General features: G+C 42.1%; 1 protein-coding gene across 1 annotated transcript in view; it reads right to left on the bottom strand.

Annotated features, from left to right (window-relative positions):
• LYPD6 (LY6/PLAUR domain containing 6) overlaps positions 1–17,667 on the bottom strand; it is a 55,492-nt gene that overhangs the window by 10,870 nt on the left and 26,955 nt on the right. Inside the window, exons 3-4 of the mRNA XM_032769537.2 lie at positions 8,073–8,261; positions 3,388–3,486 (exon numbers count right to left, since the gene is read on the bottom strand). Coding sequence (XP_032625428.1) covers positions 3,388–3,486; positions 8,073–8,190 — 217 coding nt within the window. The 5' untranslated portion in view covers positions 8,191–8,261. The remainder of the gene's footprint in view (positions 1–3,387; positions 3,487–8,072; positions 8,262–17,667) is intronic.

Genomic DNA, 17,667 nt, shown 5'->3' on the forward strand with positions numbered 1-17,667 from the left:
TTGAGACTATTGTCTTTTGGTTTCCGAGATGCATGAAAAGCACTGCCTCTGGAAGGCATTTGCAATGGGTCAATCACTACCAAATCTAGTATCAGAGGGGTAGCCGTGTTAGTCTGGATCTGTAAAAGCAGCAAAGAGTCCTGTGGCACCTTATAGACTAACAGACTTTCACCAAATCTAGGTACATAATTCAGAGAGATGCTGGATGAGAAAGCTAAAGGACATTATTAAATATATATTAAGTTCCTATTGAAAAGAACTGGCTAGATAAAGGCTGCTTTCCAAAAATGTCAGCTGCTTACATCTTGAGTTCTGTAGATTCAGTTGCAAAGAGTCAGTCAGCAATATTTCTCGACCATTGTAAACTTCTCCTTGCTGCTCCAATAGTAACTCTGATAGGGCCAGATTTGGATCCCCCTATGAATGGCTCAGGAAAATGGACTTAGTCAAGGAGACTAGCACAGGTTTTAGAGGAAGGCGTACCCCAGTGTATGTATCCAGCAGCAAAATGGAGGATACTCACACACTTGTTCTGCAGTGGCTGGACTATGATAGTTTATACCCTTGGGCTTCCCCTATCTATGGGAAGGATATGCTTGGCTAGTGGATCTGTGTAGTATTGATCAACTGGCCACGCCTGTCCGCCTCTCAGTAGCACTGGGGAGAGAGACACCATGAATAAGGCTCCGTGTTTGTCACAGAGGTCACAGATTCCATGACTTTCCGTGACCTCAGTGACTTCTACAGAGGCCTGTGCAGCTGGCCTGGGAGCTCGACCAGCAGCAGGAGTTGCAGTGGGGGGGGGGGCACTCAGGGCTGGGGATTGGGCTGTGGGGTGGTGCTTACTTGCAGGAGGCTCTCCAGAAGGGCTACAGGAATTCCCCTCCCTCCACTTCAAGCTCCACATGCTGCCTCCACCAGCAGGCACCGCCCCCACAGTTCCTATTGGTCACAGTTCCCAGCCAATGGGAGCAGCAGAACCAGGGCTTGGAGAAGAGTGGAACGGAGGCAGCACGTGGAGCAAGGAGCTAGAGGTCGCCGCTTCCCAGGAACCGGGCAGGGAACTCACCCCAGCCCCGCCACCCCCCACCCGAGCACCCCTGCACCCACCGGACTGCGGAGCCCCTCCTCCCCCAGCACCCCCAGGGCTGCCCCTCCAAGCCGCCCTTCTTGTCCCCAAGTTTTAGTGAGGGGTATATAGTACAAGTCATGGACTGGTCACAGGTCATGAATTTTTGTTTACTGCCCGTGACCTGTCCATGACTTTAACTATAAATACCTGTGACTAAAACGGAGCCTTAACCATGAAGCACTGTTTATAGTACACAGGTAGTACACAGTCCCCTTGTATCTCTTCACAGCCCTCTCTCTGCTCCCCATTCTAGGCAGACTAACTATGGGACTACATGGCCCCACCAAGGCTAGAAGGATTTCTCCCAACACACAGAAAAACAAGACAAAATGAGGAAGAGTAACAATGAGAGACAAATGGAGCGTGAAGACGACGTTATATAAAGCATGTCAGTGCGGGCAAGAAATGAAAGAAAAAAGCAGGAAGTAAGTAATTGTGAGAATTAGGAGAGACATTCAGAGCATGGAAGAAAAAATGAATGAAGAGAAGGTAAAAAGCAGAGAAGGGCACCCACAGAATTTGGATCCCTGTCAGGATTTCAAACACTTCAAAATTTCAGAGGGATTCAGATCTGGGATTCTGCGCTGTGCTCAATGCTAGGTCAACGGGAACAATTAGAAATGAGGCAAGATTTAAAAAAAAAAAAATAGTTTCCCAAAAGGCAGAATATCCCTTTGATCCAAGGATCCTCACAACTATCTCTAATAGGAAATTATTTCTACTGCCTGACCAAAACTGGTCTCCAGATCTGAGCTGCTTTAGTTTGATTCAAATTTATGTTAGTTGATTTTTCTATGGGAGTTTTGCCATTATGAGTAGAATTATGCACAATGCATTATATACAATCTGGTGGATGATAACGCCTCCTTCTCCCAACAACTCAAGATTGGTTCTTTTTCCTTGTATGAAATCAAACTTTTCCTCCCAGCGTTTTTGTGGGTTTTTTAGTGTTGCTCCCTGGTGTCCTAAAGGAATGCAGCAGAATATAGAAGCCTCATTTGCAAATTAATATTTTCCATGCTCTCCAAACAGGGTTCTGTTACATTTCATGCCATTCCAGAGAGTCTTCTGGTCCAAGGCCAAGTCCTGTGCCACTTCCCCTGGCACCCAGCCCCACCCACTACTTCAGGTCCCAGCCATGCTCTGCATAATCTCTAATCTTGCTGCTCTTTCCCTGGCTGCTTACTACCCCACCTCCCACAAGCTTTCTTCTTCATCTTTCTAGCTGAACCCTTCCCTCAAGGCGAGGATTCCAGGGCTTCTCTCACTCCCTAGGGCCCTTTTGTTGGCAAAACTATTGTTGATCCAGGGGGGTTGATGCAAACATCCTCCTCCCCGACATAAGTTTCACCAACAAAAGCACCCATGTGGACAGCGCTATGTTAGAGGGAGAGTATCTTGTTGGGGATGGTTTAATTATGCCAGCAAGAGAAAACGCTCCTGCCAGCATATAGCAGCTACACGGGAGACCTTACAGCTGCTGCGGTACAGCTGTGCCGCTGTAAGGTCCGTGGTGTAGACAAAGCCTTGGTTTCCTCCTCCCATCCCCACAAGCACAGATAGTGTCTGACAGCTGCCACACCGCAGCCCCTTTCTGTTAGGAACTTCCTGGTTTTATACCTTAGCCAGCTTCTTTCCTAGCTGGGCTTTATCAGCCAATACTCATTTCCAGCCATGCCAGACTCTCCACCAGGTGTGGCCTATAAGGTTATTAGCCCCATCTGCACCACCATAACCCCTCCAGGGCTGGCGTGCGGTGAACATCTCATCACAGTCCCATTTCCAAAAGTGACTCAGATACTTGGTACCCTAAGTCCCACTGAAACTTAATTTCTGTTTCAGCTATGGGAGAATGTGGGGATAGATTAAAGCTCTAAACATATCTACTGCAAAGGCAAGTGTGAGGGTTGGATGGATCATCTGTATCATCCAATCTTACTCACAGTAATTGAGGCTTACAGGGGTGAATAACCATCACCTGAATTCAAATATTCTTGGAGAACAATGAAAATCATAGGATCTTTGAAATGTAGGGCTGGAATGGACCTTGAGAGGTCAGCTAGTCCATCACTCTGTGCTGAGGCAGGATTAAGTATACCTAGATCATCCCTGACAGGTGTTTGTCTAACCTGTTCTTAAAAGCCTCCAGTAATGGTGGGTATTGGATACCTGTGCATGTTATCACTTAAATGGGAATACTGAGGCATTTCCTTAACATAGATTTAATCTAAACAGATAGCATGGAGCTAATTTACCTTTTGGACAATAGATATCTGGAGCCCATCGGTTGCATTCATAATTGTCTGCTGCCTTTTCACAGGTGAAACATTTAAATCCACCAGGATATGGTGTGGCTGGAAAATGTAAACAAAATTCATTTAAACTGATGATCATTTAGCCAGTCTGTACCATGCTTTTTAAAGACACCATGGTAATAGTCTTTTTTTAAATGTATTTGCTGCTTGATATGTGCACCTGAACCCCATCATAAATTGTCCTGGATTTTAAAATTCTCTAATCCAGGAAGAGCATTTATATATAATTACAAGGGCCCAGTAAAACAGTCATTACTCAGGAAAACTGCCCACAACTGACCCTCAAGGGGAGTTTCATCTGAATAAGAGGTATGGGATTGAGTCCCATAATTGCACTTGCTCATTCTCCATAGCACATATTATTTCACAGTAGTATTCAATACTGTTACTCCATCACTGTTGTTAATGAAATATCAGCTGGACTAAATACTTCTGAAATCTGCCTCACAAAGGAAATACACTCACACTTTTGAATGCTGATTGATCTCCCAAATGAAAAAAAATACCAATTTGCTGAACCTCCAGCTTTCAATAATCTGCTTCAGTACAAGTTATTTAGCCAAATGTGAAACAAAGTTTTAAAGTGCTCTCTTGGCAAGATTTCTACAATACATCCTAAATTAATCCAAGTAAATGGATTTTTCCAGATGTTGCCATCTCTCAGTACAATGCCCAGAAACTAACAAGCGAGCAATAGGTGAAATTTACAATTGGCACAAAGCCAAGGCATTGTAGGGGACAATAAAATGTGGATAGTAGAAATTAATATCACTCCATCTCATTTCAAGCAACCAACGCAAGATTCAGTACAACACCTCTACAGCCACTGTTCCAGTCCGAAGACTAATGTAGTAACCATTGCACATCCTATATAGAAGTGTTTGGGGCCCTGGAATCAACAACCTGTGGCCAGTTCCTGGATCTCAAAGTCCTTTGAATACCAGCCTATATGGAGCTGGTATGCATCTCTGAATGGTTGGTCTGTCCCAAAGAGCTTATATGGTTCAAGAAAGCCTTGCACTAGACCCTTTGCAACATGGGTGAATTTCACCAGTTATGCCAACCTTGCAAAATTCTACTTGCCTGCTCCAGAGGGCAAGTAGCTCTTTTTAGTGGGTGAATAAAACATTATTCACTTCTTCCTTAACTCCATAATCACTGGAAGAGCAGCTGAATAGATTTTGTGCAGAACTGTCATGAAAAATGTTCATGACAGTTCTGTAAGGCTGAGCTATGCATATGTTGAAACTAGAGTGTTTAAGAAGCAGGTTTAAGACAATTAGTATCTCACTGATTTGCAAAGGTCTACATAAGTGCTGTGTCAAACTTTGTTTTTGTTGGACACAAAGCATTACATTGCACCTGACCAGATATAATCTTCTGAAATTAAAAGATAAGCCAATTTGTATTAGCAGAGACTGTCACTAAATATAGATTTTCTCCTCTATAGGCAAAATACAAATCTGCCTATCAAACGATTTTTAATTCAATTTTGGCAAAAAATCCAAATGAGAGCACAAAAGTCCTCCAAACTCTTCTTTATGGCTGTCTTCAGGCCAGCATCCCAAAATATATTTATCTCATAACAAGTGTCCAGGGATTGGAGGTTTTATTTTAAATAGTAAAAAGGAAATGGCTCCTCTGGATATTCAAAAGGCTGGAAGGGGTCTCTGGAAATAGCTTCTTGACAACAGAGACATGTGTGGCGAGATGCATGTGTGTGAACATTGCTTCTTGTAGTAGATCATTAACTAATACTATATCTGATAAAACAGAACAAAAAAGGTGAACAAAAAGGAGAGACTGTGGAAGTTCCTGAGATGCATGGTATTTTCTTTATCTTCAAAGCGCTACTGGAGTAAAATAAAGTTTCAAACAGTTGTTGCCACAGCTGTGAGTGAATCTCATTTGGCTCTTGATCACAGAAGTTAATAAGCTCAGTAGACTGTGTTTCGGGACATAAGGCCTCAGTCCCTCAGGAAAGGGCGATTCTAAAGAAAAAAAACAACCTCACAGTGCCCTGTAACTGCCTGTAACAATATCCATCCATTAACTCCCTTGGTCAGCAATGGTTCACTTTGCACCAGCTTTCTTTGGAAGACTACTGTGGAGATTTAGTCTTTGTTCAGCATACACTAAAAAAAAAAAAAAAGGCTACATTTCTCCAACAAAGATGTTCGTTTTAGGGGTGTGCAAACACGTTTTGCCTAATTTCAAACCCATTAGAACATGTGGGTTCAAAAGTTTGACTCTCGAAGTTGAACATCATCAGATTCCATTTAGCAGAGAGTGGGGGGGAAGGTGCAGAGAGGGAGAAAGTCGGGTGAGTGAAAAAGGAACACAGAGCAGGAAGAATGAAAAAAAATACGAGACTGAGAAGCTAATGAAAAAAAATACATGCAGCATCTCATATTGGTATCTAAATGAAATGACTTGGTTGTGCAGCCTTTGCACATGTCAGTTAGCACTTAAATGAATAATCACAATGATTAAATAATTGCTCACTACAATAAATAAGATCTGCACAACTGAGTCTTAAATTGGGCACCTCTAGTGCCAGTCTAGCTCCCTTCTGCCCCTAAACAGAGCTGGTTGAATTTTTTTTTAAATTGTCAATAATAGTTTTTGTTCAAAATTCAACTTTTGATTAAAAGAAACCTGAAAATGTTTGGGATTTTCAATCACCTCTAGCTCCTAATACATAAGCTTCCCTTTAGCTAAACAGATATTGGAACAGACCTTTAGCTGATGTAAACTGGCATAGCGCCACTGACTTCACTGAGTCTATGCCCACTGACACCACTCGAGGATCTAGCTTATTATTTTGAATGACTCATCCTTGGGGAAAATGGATTAAATTATGTGGGCAGAAGGGTGCCACAACCCATCAAAGAAGTTCACAAAATCTCAAGCTCTATGAGCTTCACTCCATTTAATAATCAAAAAAAACAGGGGCTCAGAAAATTAAGAACTTAGTGGCCAAGGAGACTGCAGAGATAACAGCCTTTCAGCTCTAGCTGAATGCTTTCAGTGGGGCTTGGTCAATGGCAACAGAGTCATTGCCATCTGACAGCTGTTCCTTGGCCCCTGTGAAATAAATTAGTGATCTTAAACCATTTCCTGGTGGACAACTGTCCATGCCACCAAAAATAAATAAAATCCATCACAGCCGGCACTATGGTTGGCAGAGAGCTCCTAGTAGAGAACTCAAAGACTGAGGGCCTAATCCAAAGCCACTGACTCTTTCCATTGACTTAACAGGTTTTAGCCCAGGTCTTGATGAAGGACAGAGCCTTACCAAGTTGAGATCTACAGGCAGGGCCACATTAAGAGGAATCTACTGCCGCTGCCTGGGTTGTACCTGTTCTATGATCAACAGTTGACTTCAATCTCCAGGGCTGTCAATGTGGCACCTTTCCTGAACGCTCTAAGTTGTGTTTTTATTTCCACAAGTCTATCACAAAGGACAAAAGTTGCCTATAAAAGTGAATTACGCTTACCTCAGCTGTCTGCCGTTTACACACATTAGTAAAAAGAAATAACTGTCCTAATAATCTGTAGAACTGAAACATAGGTGCAATGCTAGAGCGGGGAATGAGAGACTCAGTAAGCTTTGAGGACCGCTTCACATTATAAGCAAGCTTCCTCATTAATCTCCTTTGCCAAATCCTGGGTAATTATGGCCCAGACCTGGCAGCCTCTTGAGCACTGCTGAAATAAATCTAGAGAACCAAGAACTAGCATCTGGTACTCGCATTTATTCCACACCTAGGTGGAGAGCCTTCCACATACTACTCATTATAATACAGAGAGATGTTCCGCAATGTAAGCAAACCTCCACTGCCATACTGAATGGAGACATAGTGAGCAGGGGATAAAATGGGTGTGTCAGGGCCAGGGAGAGTGGGACCACAACATGAGCAGTGAATGCCAATGATTGTTAGCAGCCGTTTTCACTACCAAGAGTAGTGAGTTATTTGAGTGTGCTAAAGAGCTGCACTTAGCGAAACAGAGCAGAGACAGCCAGGATGATCAAGTGCTGCTAGAAAAATGTGTCCTAAGTTTACTGGAGAACAGTATCCTAAGGCCAACTGCTCAGCGCCTCATGACATGTACTAGCCAAAGTGTTTTTGCCATCCCATTAGTCTGTAATGCCAATCTTGGTAGCTTACTTCACTTTATTAGACTGTCAGTAACAAAATACCAGGTTCATCCATCCTGCCAGTTCTTCAGTGCTGCTATCGCAGAGCTTTCATCTGAACCCCAGATGGATCAAGCCCTAAAAATACATTGAGCTCGATGACCTAGAAGATCCCTGAAGATCCCTGTCTGGTCAGCTTTATTATATCATTTCAACAGCACAGGTAGTTTGGCTTTTAATTGTTTGTTGTCATGTAAACTGACCAAGAAATATTCTTCTGACACAAAGTATATTGTGCGTACACACATATAAACCATACTTCCTTTCTATTTGAATAACTAACTTTCTGTAGTGCAGAGGCTAACTTTAGAAAAAGCTACATACTCCTTAAACTACCCAATGTCTCTGCTGTCTGAATTCAGAGTTTTTTCTCTACACCTTGGCCCAGTGACATCCTATTTTAAGCATGTGAAATGAATCTTACTTGAAGGATGAAGGTAGATAATATCTTTCACTGTAAAGTCTCTAGGTTGAACTGCTTTCAGACAATCAGCGATCAGGCTAAGTAGCAGAACCCAGGCCAGGGTAGGCCAGGATTCCATTGCAGAGTGGGGCCTCACTCATACGGGTTTCTTGGGAGCCAGTCCTCTTTATAATTGGAAGAAAAATGCACCTATAATACAAAGAAGAAACAGAAAGAAAAGTGAGACTATTACAGCTACTGTCTCAATAGCCCATCCAAGGGCCAATCCTCATCTAAGCACATGGCCCAAGTAACCAAGCGTGGCACTAGGGAGTTGTGCAGGAGCCAGGAAAGAATTCTACTTACACCCTAAGGCTAGAGCAGCAGTAGCCCTCCTCCTCCCCTGCAGTTGTGGCCCTTCTCCTCCCCTGTAGTCATGGATCTACCACCTCTGCCTCCTCCTTCCATCCATCCCAGCCCTTGAAGCCCTTCTCTCAGCTGAGACACAGGGACCTCCTCAGAGCTGTGCTCTGCTAGATGTAGTTGTGGAGCTGAATCCTGACTGCAGTGGACTGCACAACGTTTTTGCACTTCACAAAGTTTTGAGCCAGGATGTGAGAATTTCGACTGCATAGATTCTAGTGGGGTCAGCAAGCTCCAAAGCAGAGATGGGAGAGAGTTTTGCCCCTGAGTGAGCAGCAGGACAGCTGTCAAAGTCTCTGTAAAACAACAACAATGTGAGTTTAGACTGCTTAGTAAAATTCCATGTGACCTTTATTTTTTAAATAGGCGTACTATCTTCTCATTAGAAGCAGTCCCCTGAAAAATCCCAGTGTGATTTTTATCACATGTGAGTTATAATGAGATCTAACTAGTTCTATCTTAGAGATCACTGGAAAAGCGCCAAACTCAGACAATAAGAAATCCAGTGAGGAAATTCAATACAAAATTCTTGTTAACAGTGTGTGGTCTAAAGCACATTGGAGCAGTTTCTCTTCATACACCTGTTCTTGGGAACCAGAAGGGCTTTAGGGCTCAAAGTAAAGTTAAGTTGCTGTAGTCACCAGTAATATACCATCACGTACAACACAGCGCATCCCCAAATCCTACCCTCTCACTAAAAACACAGGCACAAGTCATTGCTTCTTCTCTCCCTTTAGAATCCTATTAAGAACTAAGCATCTTTGTCACAAAAGTGGCCTCTCAGTGATTCAGAGAATTTTGCAAGACAGAATACACCATTTCTGAGGAATGCTCCCCTCAAGCGAGGGATGTTTGAGGCCTCAGAGAGGTGCAGAAGGCCTGGCCTGGAAATCTCACAGATATGCTGGCACTCCAGGAAATGCAGGGCTTAAACCCCTGGATCTTACGGCATCTGCTAGGAGAGCAGGATGCTCCACATAGCTGTACTGCCAGCGAGATCCAGAGAGCAATGTTAAAGCTATGATTCCATTAGATCCCTCATCCAGGCCTGCGCTTTCCTCAGCCATGCCCCTAGAGTGGGGAGAAGTTATGGAGGAACTGTCGATCTAAATATGCTGGGTACTCAGGGGAACATGCTATGTAGACTGGCTGCTCCCCAGCTGCACCCCCACACACACTCCTACATGCCTCACCACAGATCCCAGTTGAGCGGTGTCCATGTGGAAGTATTCTGTGAGCTTTTAAGGGGAAGCAGATGGTGGGGTCTCCACTCAGTACCCTTCCACTCTTTAGTTCTCATTTGGGCAGGCCTCTTCTCTTTTGTTCCCCTCCAAAGTGCAGAAGGAAGGGGAGTATGGAGCCCATAACAGTCACTACATAACAGTTTAACACAAACTACAGCAATGCTAATCAGAGAGGCTGAGGGCGGCATTCAAAATAGAATCTGGACTGAGTTTGGGCTAAGGTTCAGGCTTTGGATTTGAAGCCAAATGCGAGACAGGGTTTCGATTTACTGTCACAAAGCAAGTCAGTGGTAAAGGCAATTCTAGAGCTCAGAGTCTCTGGCTTGTGGTCACTCACTTATAGCATCCTGGCACAACAGAGAGGGAATTTAGATGGACAGAATGTTAACCAACTGAGGGTTTTTTGTTTTAGGACATCAGATTTTATCATTACCACCTAGTGAAAAGAGCCGTGGATCGTCTATTCACATGCATCCACAAGTGTCAGGATTTTGGTTTTAGATCTAAGTTACACAAACCACATTTATAGTGAATTGTCATGGCATACTACTAAACACAATCCAAATACCTTTCCTTTCATTTGAATGACAAAACAGTTTTAGCTGAATAGTGTCTTTGAACATTATGCCATATGATAAGCAGTATCTCTGATAGAACACTGGACAAACAAGGCCTGGTTTTCGTCACACCCCAGTTTTACTCAAGATTTATGCTAGGGTGAGCGAAAGGTTCACCAGGTTTATTTTCATGTCAAAAGTTCTGCATAAAATGGACAGTGGAAGAGATTTGTCTCACTTTTTAACTCGACTGAGTTTTCCATTGCCCTATCTCTCCCCTGACTACCTTTTTATGGAGGAAACAGGATGGGTGAAGCTGTTTGTTTATTCAGACTGCTGTGCATTTCACAGCATAATGAAATAATTTGGTATTTTGAGCTAATGGCATATTATCAGTAAATACAGTGCATGTGTTAAGAGCCAAGTGATAAGGATCAATGGCTGGTCTAAACTAAGGTCCCTAAAGACTCATTTCAGTACTGAGATGCCTTCTCCACTGCCTCATTTTTCCTATAGAGCACATATCAGAGAATGCATGGAGCAAACTGAAGCAATATTAGATTCAAGTTTTTTCCAACTCCTAAACTTGGTTACCACAGGTTTAGTGATGCTCAGATACTATAAAGTTGATTTAATATTCTTCTCTGGGGCATTCTGAGGCCTTACTTCCGTTCTATAGTAACAAGTATATCTGTATTGCACTTTACATTCTAAAAGCACACAATACAACATAGTTCCCCTTTCTGGGGGTCCCCAAAGGAAGGAAAGTAATTTCTGCAGCCCCATGAGCACTTGTTTCTGCTATTTAGAAGGTTGTCCAAATGCATTAGTACTCTGGCATATTTAAATCCATGCTTCAAATGTAAACATTTTGCTGTGAGTTGTCTCCTTGCTCAGTACTCTACACTCCAGGAAAACTCAAGATCTCTATCTAGACAGTGTTTATTACCATTCTTTATAAACCTAATGCTAGTGAAGAGGGAAAACTTGTACTTTAACATTCAAAGGGACAAAGGAACCTCTGTTTTAGTTTCACTTTGCTTGATATGTTTCCCTTACATAGAGGCTCAAAATAAAATGTGAAGGAGGAAGAGGAGAATCTCTTAAATAAAGTCAAGAGCGTACGGGTAGTTTCACAATTCTCTGCAATCTGATTGGCTTGAAGAGGAAGGTTGGGAATCTGGGCTGTACAATGATTGTGTGGTAATTTCTCTTAGTGAAGAAAAGAGAATCTTCCTCAAAAAGCAAAGCAGAGGAGGGGAAATATTAAGAAGATAGGACTGGTTGGGTGAGGAGGAGGCAGAAACTGAGGCAGCCATGTTTGCTGTGGGCGTAATACAGATGGACCAGTCTAAGGCCTAGAATAGCAAATCAGAGCAGCACATTGCAATATAACCACTTTTAACTTAACAATAACCATATTCTGTGCTAACAAGTCCTCAGCCATCAGTCCCAGAGTTTATGAGCAACCCAGATGCTGTAATAAACTAATTTACAGGAAGCACCTCCAACTTACCATTTAAATAAACTGTTCAGATGCTTCACACAGACTGTTTTCTCTGAAAGGAGAATGAAAAATTGATACAAATTCCTATATGGAAACCCTTTAAAATATGTATTTCTCAGAAAGGTACACTTCTACACCTCATACTGTATACAGTTATATCCCCCAAGCAATTTACACATTTCGATAAAGATTATTATTTCATATTAATCAAACATCCTTGTTTGCAGTTAGGATGTTCCACAGGTGACTGCATAAGCTAACATATTTCTAACTCTGTTTCTCTCAGACTCACTGTGATAGTCACCAGGGTGTGCACAGGATTGGCATTTAGATGAATATCAGAGGGTCTGACGTTCTGATTTGCTCAGATTTGGAAACAGTCTTTTTATTAAAATGGCATGAAATCCATAACAACAGTGAGGAAAGCAGATAACAGGCCTATGTGGTGCATTACGCTTTGTTGCTGTAACCCTGAGGAAAAGGAAATGCCAATTTCCATTTATTTTAGTCCACAAATGTGTATGATCCAGGGGAAAAAAAGTCACAATTCGAAGCAGAAAGGAAATAAAATGAGCCCCCTCCCAATTATATGAAAGAGAAGAGAAAGAGTTACATGTGGTGTGGTCTGAAATAGCACAGCTCCTAGCCCTGCAAACTAAAGCCCTGATTGTAAAGTACTTAAGTACATGCATAACTTTGGGACTATTCACGTGCTTAAAGTTACTCACATGCTTACGTACCAAGCTGAATCAGGGCGTAACTGACTACCTGATGGCTTTGGTGTACTGGTCTGAGACAAAGGAAATCAAATAAAAGAGAACTTGTAATTGCATAAAAACACAAGCTGAGTGAGAAAAGACAAATAGCCTGACCATGCAAAGTATGGCAGGGGAGAGGAAAGGAAACAGAGAAGGTACCCTAAGGCAGAGCTGTGCTAGTGTACTCCCCAACACACTCCAAAGCCAACACCCGGGCAGACAAGCCATACAAATACCAAGTACAAACAAAATGATAACGGAAACTCAGTTGCAACCTTAACTACGGAGTGATTGCCATCAATCCAGAAGTTATATCACATAGGGGGAATATCTGTTTTGTTTGAGGTTTTTTTTTTTGTTTTTTGTTTTTTTTACAAGTGCACTTACGTACACACCCCAGTACATCAGCTAGCCATTTATTTAGGCTTCTTGAACTCACTCCACCATCCCCTACACATCTCCAATTATTTTTTTCCATCTGCAGACTTGTCTATACACATATTCCTAGAGAAATGGATCATTTTCTTCATTTTTTAAAGATGTATTTAAGTTTTAAAAAATATAGAAACACCTGCACAAATACAAGAAAAGAGATTCTTACAAATATGAAGCCAATTTTAAGGAATTATTGTGATACAATGAAATATAGTTGAGTCACATGTATCAGCAGCAACTGGTTTTACAGAACAAAAACCAAAACTTAGAAAAAGAAAAGGGCTATGCATGATCCAAAACCGTTTACATACAACATTTAGTACCCACTATACAACAAAGGGCATGCATAAGCAACACTTTCTTTGCAGTTAAACCTATATAAGTAACAGAAGTATGGGGGATGTCCCTGGTATGTAAAAAGAAAAAAATATGATGTAGAGAAGGAATTTTTAACCAGCCTAAAACAGGCATGTGAGGTGCTTGCTGATCTTTTTCAGCATTTTCCAAAAACGATCTGCAGTTTTTGGGTACTAATCAAAGTCTGCAGGTTTAACATGCCAATCTTCCCCATAAGAGGTATGTTCCAGATTTTCTAGAACCAACTGCTTATTTTAGACCAATACTTAGACCTCCAGTTAACTTCTAGCAACACAGTGATGGACAGTATCATAAACTCAGTGACTTTCAGTACTGTGATAAATTTCAAATGAATGTGCAGGGTACACCAGTTCTGGAAACCAAGTCAATTGTGCTATTTGTAAATTCATTATTTTTATCTGTGAACATTCCTTTTAATCTATAGATGAGAAGCAAGAATGGATGTGTTGAAATGAAAAATGCAAACATCAGCTGTCTCAATTTCTTGTATTTGAGAGGGATTTTGTTACAATAGAGGAGTTAAAAGAAAACTCTATATTCCATAGTAGTCAAACACAGGAATTGCCAAACAGAACGGGGAGGGGGGAAAAAGCACAATATGACCAGTATTTTGGATCAGGATGTTCTCTGAAGTAGTAAATGCCTGTAAATCAAAATATTGGGTGCTTCGTTTAATTACGCCTATTTACAATGGGTAGATTAATAACACTCTTGCTACTCTCAGCTGATTTAATAAAATAATTAAAGTATAATGCATAGTAATACAGTACCCACTGTAACAATGTAGGGAGTGTGTGCACACACACAGGCATAGATAAACATGCTCTTCCTATTTACAGGAGGTGAGGGTTACAAGATGTGGGCTCTGGGGTGGAGCCGGGGATGAGGCGTTTGGGGTGCAGGAAGGGGTTCAGGGATGGGTTGGGCGTCTGGGAGAGAGTGAGGGCTTTGTCTGGAGGTGCGGCCAGAAACGAGGGTTCAGGATGCGAGAGGGAGTTCAGGGCTTCAGCAATAGATTGGGGTACAGGAGGGGGTCTGGGGTCCAGGCTCCTGGCGGCGCTGACCTCAGGCAGCTCCCAGGAAACGGCATCATGTTCCCCTAGCTCGTAGGCAGCCAGAGGGCTCTGTGCGCTACCCCCATCTTCAGGCACCACCCCTGCAGCTCCCATTGGCTGCAGATTCCAGCCAATGGGAACTGCGGAGCTGGTGCTTGTGACGGGGGTGCACGGAGTCCCCATGGCCACCCCCTGAGCCGGAGGGACATGCCAGCTGCTTCTGGGAGCTGAGAAGAGACAGGTAGGCGTGTTCCAGCCCCACGCCAACTGAACTTTTAATGGCCCGGTCAGCAATGCTGATCAGAGCCACCAGGGTCCCTTTTCGACAGGGTGTTCCAGTCAAAACTGGCAACCCTATTTACAGGGCAAGGATTTGTAAACCTGTTAACTATTCCTAAGTAGTTTTTAAAATGCTCTATCTGTCATTTACAGTTACAATAAATGCACATATATGTTAGATATAATTGAATAGCAGAAAAATTTATTTGCTGAAAATATTTTTCAACAAATTTCATAAGTATCATGCTGAATTGTATCTGATCAGCTACAGAGTTGGTGAAATAGTGCAAAACTGTTTTGACTAAATTATTTAACACAAGCCAGTGGAATTCATCAAATATATTCAACAAACACTATTCAACCTGCTCTCTGTTCTACCCGCTATCATTTATGTATAATGTAGATATAGAAGATATAGATATGGATATGTAGAAAATGTATGAACCATACTGTATATTATGCATTCTTAATAGCAGTGGTTGAAAATTTAACATCAAAATTATTTTTCATAGAAAATTGGATTTTTGATTAAACAATTTTTGAGTGAGGAAAAAGTATCTGCTGGTTTCCAGGGAAAACTAACTTCACTGACACCCCCCCCCCCCCCCCCCCCAAAAAAAAAAGGTTTCAGGCAAAATTTTCAGGTTTTTTGGCCAAAAACTTTTCAGATTTACAGTTTGTCAACAACAATCATAATTTCATGCAAAAGAGAAACATTTTCCAAATGCCTCCTACTGTTAACATAGAGGCCACTATTGGTTAGACTATTAATAACAAAACAGTCTTACTCTTTGGAATACAGTACTATAGTTTTACTTTTAAATTAACTCCCTTCCTTGACGAGTGTCAGTAGGCTCTTGTGGGTAATCAAATTTGTGCATCTAAACTGATGTAACAGAAAATGGCACTGACCAGCCTGATTTTGATATCTGACTGTAGTTAGAGGAAAGAAAAGGGGGTGAGATAATATCTTTTATTGGACCAACTTCTGTCGGTGAGAAAAACAAGCTTTCAAGCTTACACCTAGCTCTTCTTCAGGTCAGTAGTTAGGGGAAACAGTTCTATGGTATTTAGATCATATGGTCTGTTCCATTTATAAAATGGCTTAGGACACTGACACAGAAATCCCAGCTAACCCATAATCCTTCCAGCCTTACACAGCACCTTTCATACAGAAGCACATCTTCACTCGAGTTACACAGCAGGAATATCCCCCCACTTCCCCCACCCTTTTGCCCTGACACAGAGCTATTGAAAATCACCAAGCAGCAATCCAACTGTTCTGTCAGATCTGATTAAGGTGATGACATGTTGACCTCACTGTCACCAGTTCTGGAGACACCAGAATGTAGATGTACTTAAAAGAAATAGTGTTACAGACGTTTTCTTGTACAGCCAGTGCCAATAATTAAACATGTAATTTTCAGAAACTGCAAGCCTCTTGGGGAAGGGGATTATTGCAATGGCTCTCCCCATTCAGTCTGTCCTGTCCCTGACTCTAATTCTCAGTCAAATATACACTAGCTGGTCTTTGCTGGAAATTATTAAACTGTTCAAATAGCGGTATATATTATGAATTAATTACTGCTAGTAGAAAATGGATTATGTCACAGTTTTAATAGTTTTCCCAATAGCGTGAACAAATTAGAATTAAACAGGTTTGTGTTTGCCTACGCCATATATTCTTTCAATTTCCTCCAGCCTCTCTTCTAATCCAAACAGAAACGCTCAGTAGGAATTTCCTATTGCTAAAACTACCAAAATGCTCACAAATTTTTATCCTTCCGGTGTCTAAAAAAAATAAATCTAAATTTCTTATTGGCACTACCCCAAGACAATAAAATGAAGATTTTCCATCCAGCGTAACAGTCTGACAACAGAGAGACCTTATCAATCAACATTGGTGAATTTAGAGAAGATATATGCAAACACTAGTAACAGTGACCTTGGGGAGTGTTGTATTAATTTAGATGGAATAAATGGGACCAAAGTGTCAAAGGTATTAACAAGACCCTGTTACTGTCCAACAACAAAGAGTGTTAAACAAAGTTTGAGTTTGGTATAGAGAGATCTCAGTCTGCTTAATACCATGGCAAACACTCATTAAAAATCTCCTTAACCTTTTATTAAAGGCACAGAAAACAATTAAAGCCCTTGAAATGTAAAGTATTAAGTAACGTTTTTGTTTTAACAACATCCTTTGCTTCCTTCCCCTTAGGCTGCAGGGAGATTTTAGGGGAAACACCCCATATGAGAGTCTCTTAGACGGTAATAACTATTCTCTTTGGCAGGAGAGACAGTTAGTTGACATTGGCTGGAGCTGTTGTAAGTGCTGTTGTTGTTATAGTTGTTCCCACTTCCCAGAAGACAAATCAAGCCAAACACACAAAGGGTTGAGAAAAGAACAACAAAGACAGAAAATGCAGCTTTTGTCTCCGATGTTGACTTACTGCTGAAAACCCAGGCCAAGCACATAGTCTTATTAGCCACTTTGAAATCTGGCAAACTTGTACGAGCATTAGCAGTTCAGAGCACTGGATTTAGCTGATTTTCCGGTCACAGGTTTACAGCAGTGTTGCAAAACAGTCTTGGCCATCTGAGCCTGACTCTTATTAGCCAGAAGGCAAAAGGAGAGGGATAGGAAAGAAAAGAAATAAGGTGGGGAAGGAACAGGGGTGGCTCCAGGCACCAGCGCAACAAGGACATGCCCGAGGCGGCAAGCCACGGGGGGCAGCGTGCCAGTTTCCGTGAGGGTGGCATTCGGGCAGCCTTCGGTGGCATGCCTGCAGGAGGTCTGCCAATCCTGTGGCTTTGGCAGCAATTCGGCGGCGGGTACACTGAAGGCGTGGGACCGGCAGATCACCCGCAGAAACGCCGCCGAACTGCGTGACCAGCAGACCGCCCACAGGCACGCCGCTGAAGACCACCAGTGTCCCCCATTTGTGTGATGAAGTAATAAGGAATGCAGGAATAAGAAACA

This window comes from Chelonoidis abingdonii, chromosome 10, assembly GCF_003597395.2.
Source record: "Chelonoidis abingdonii isolate Lonesome George chromosome 10, CheloAbing_2.0, whole genome shotgun sequence".
In the NCBI taxonomy this organism is placed as follows: Eukaryota; Metazoa; Chordata; order Testudines; family Testudinidae; genus Chelonoidis; species Chelonoidis abingdonii.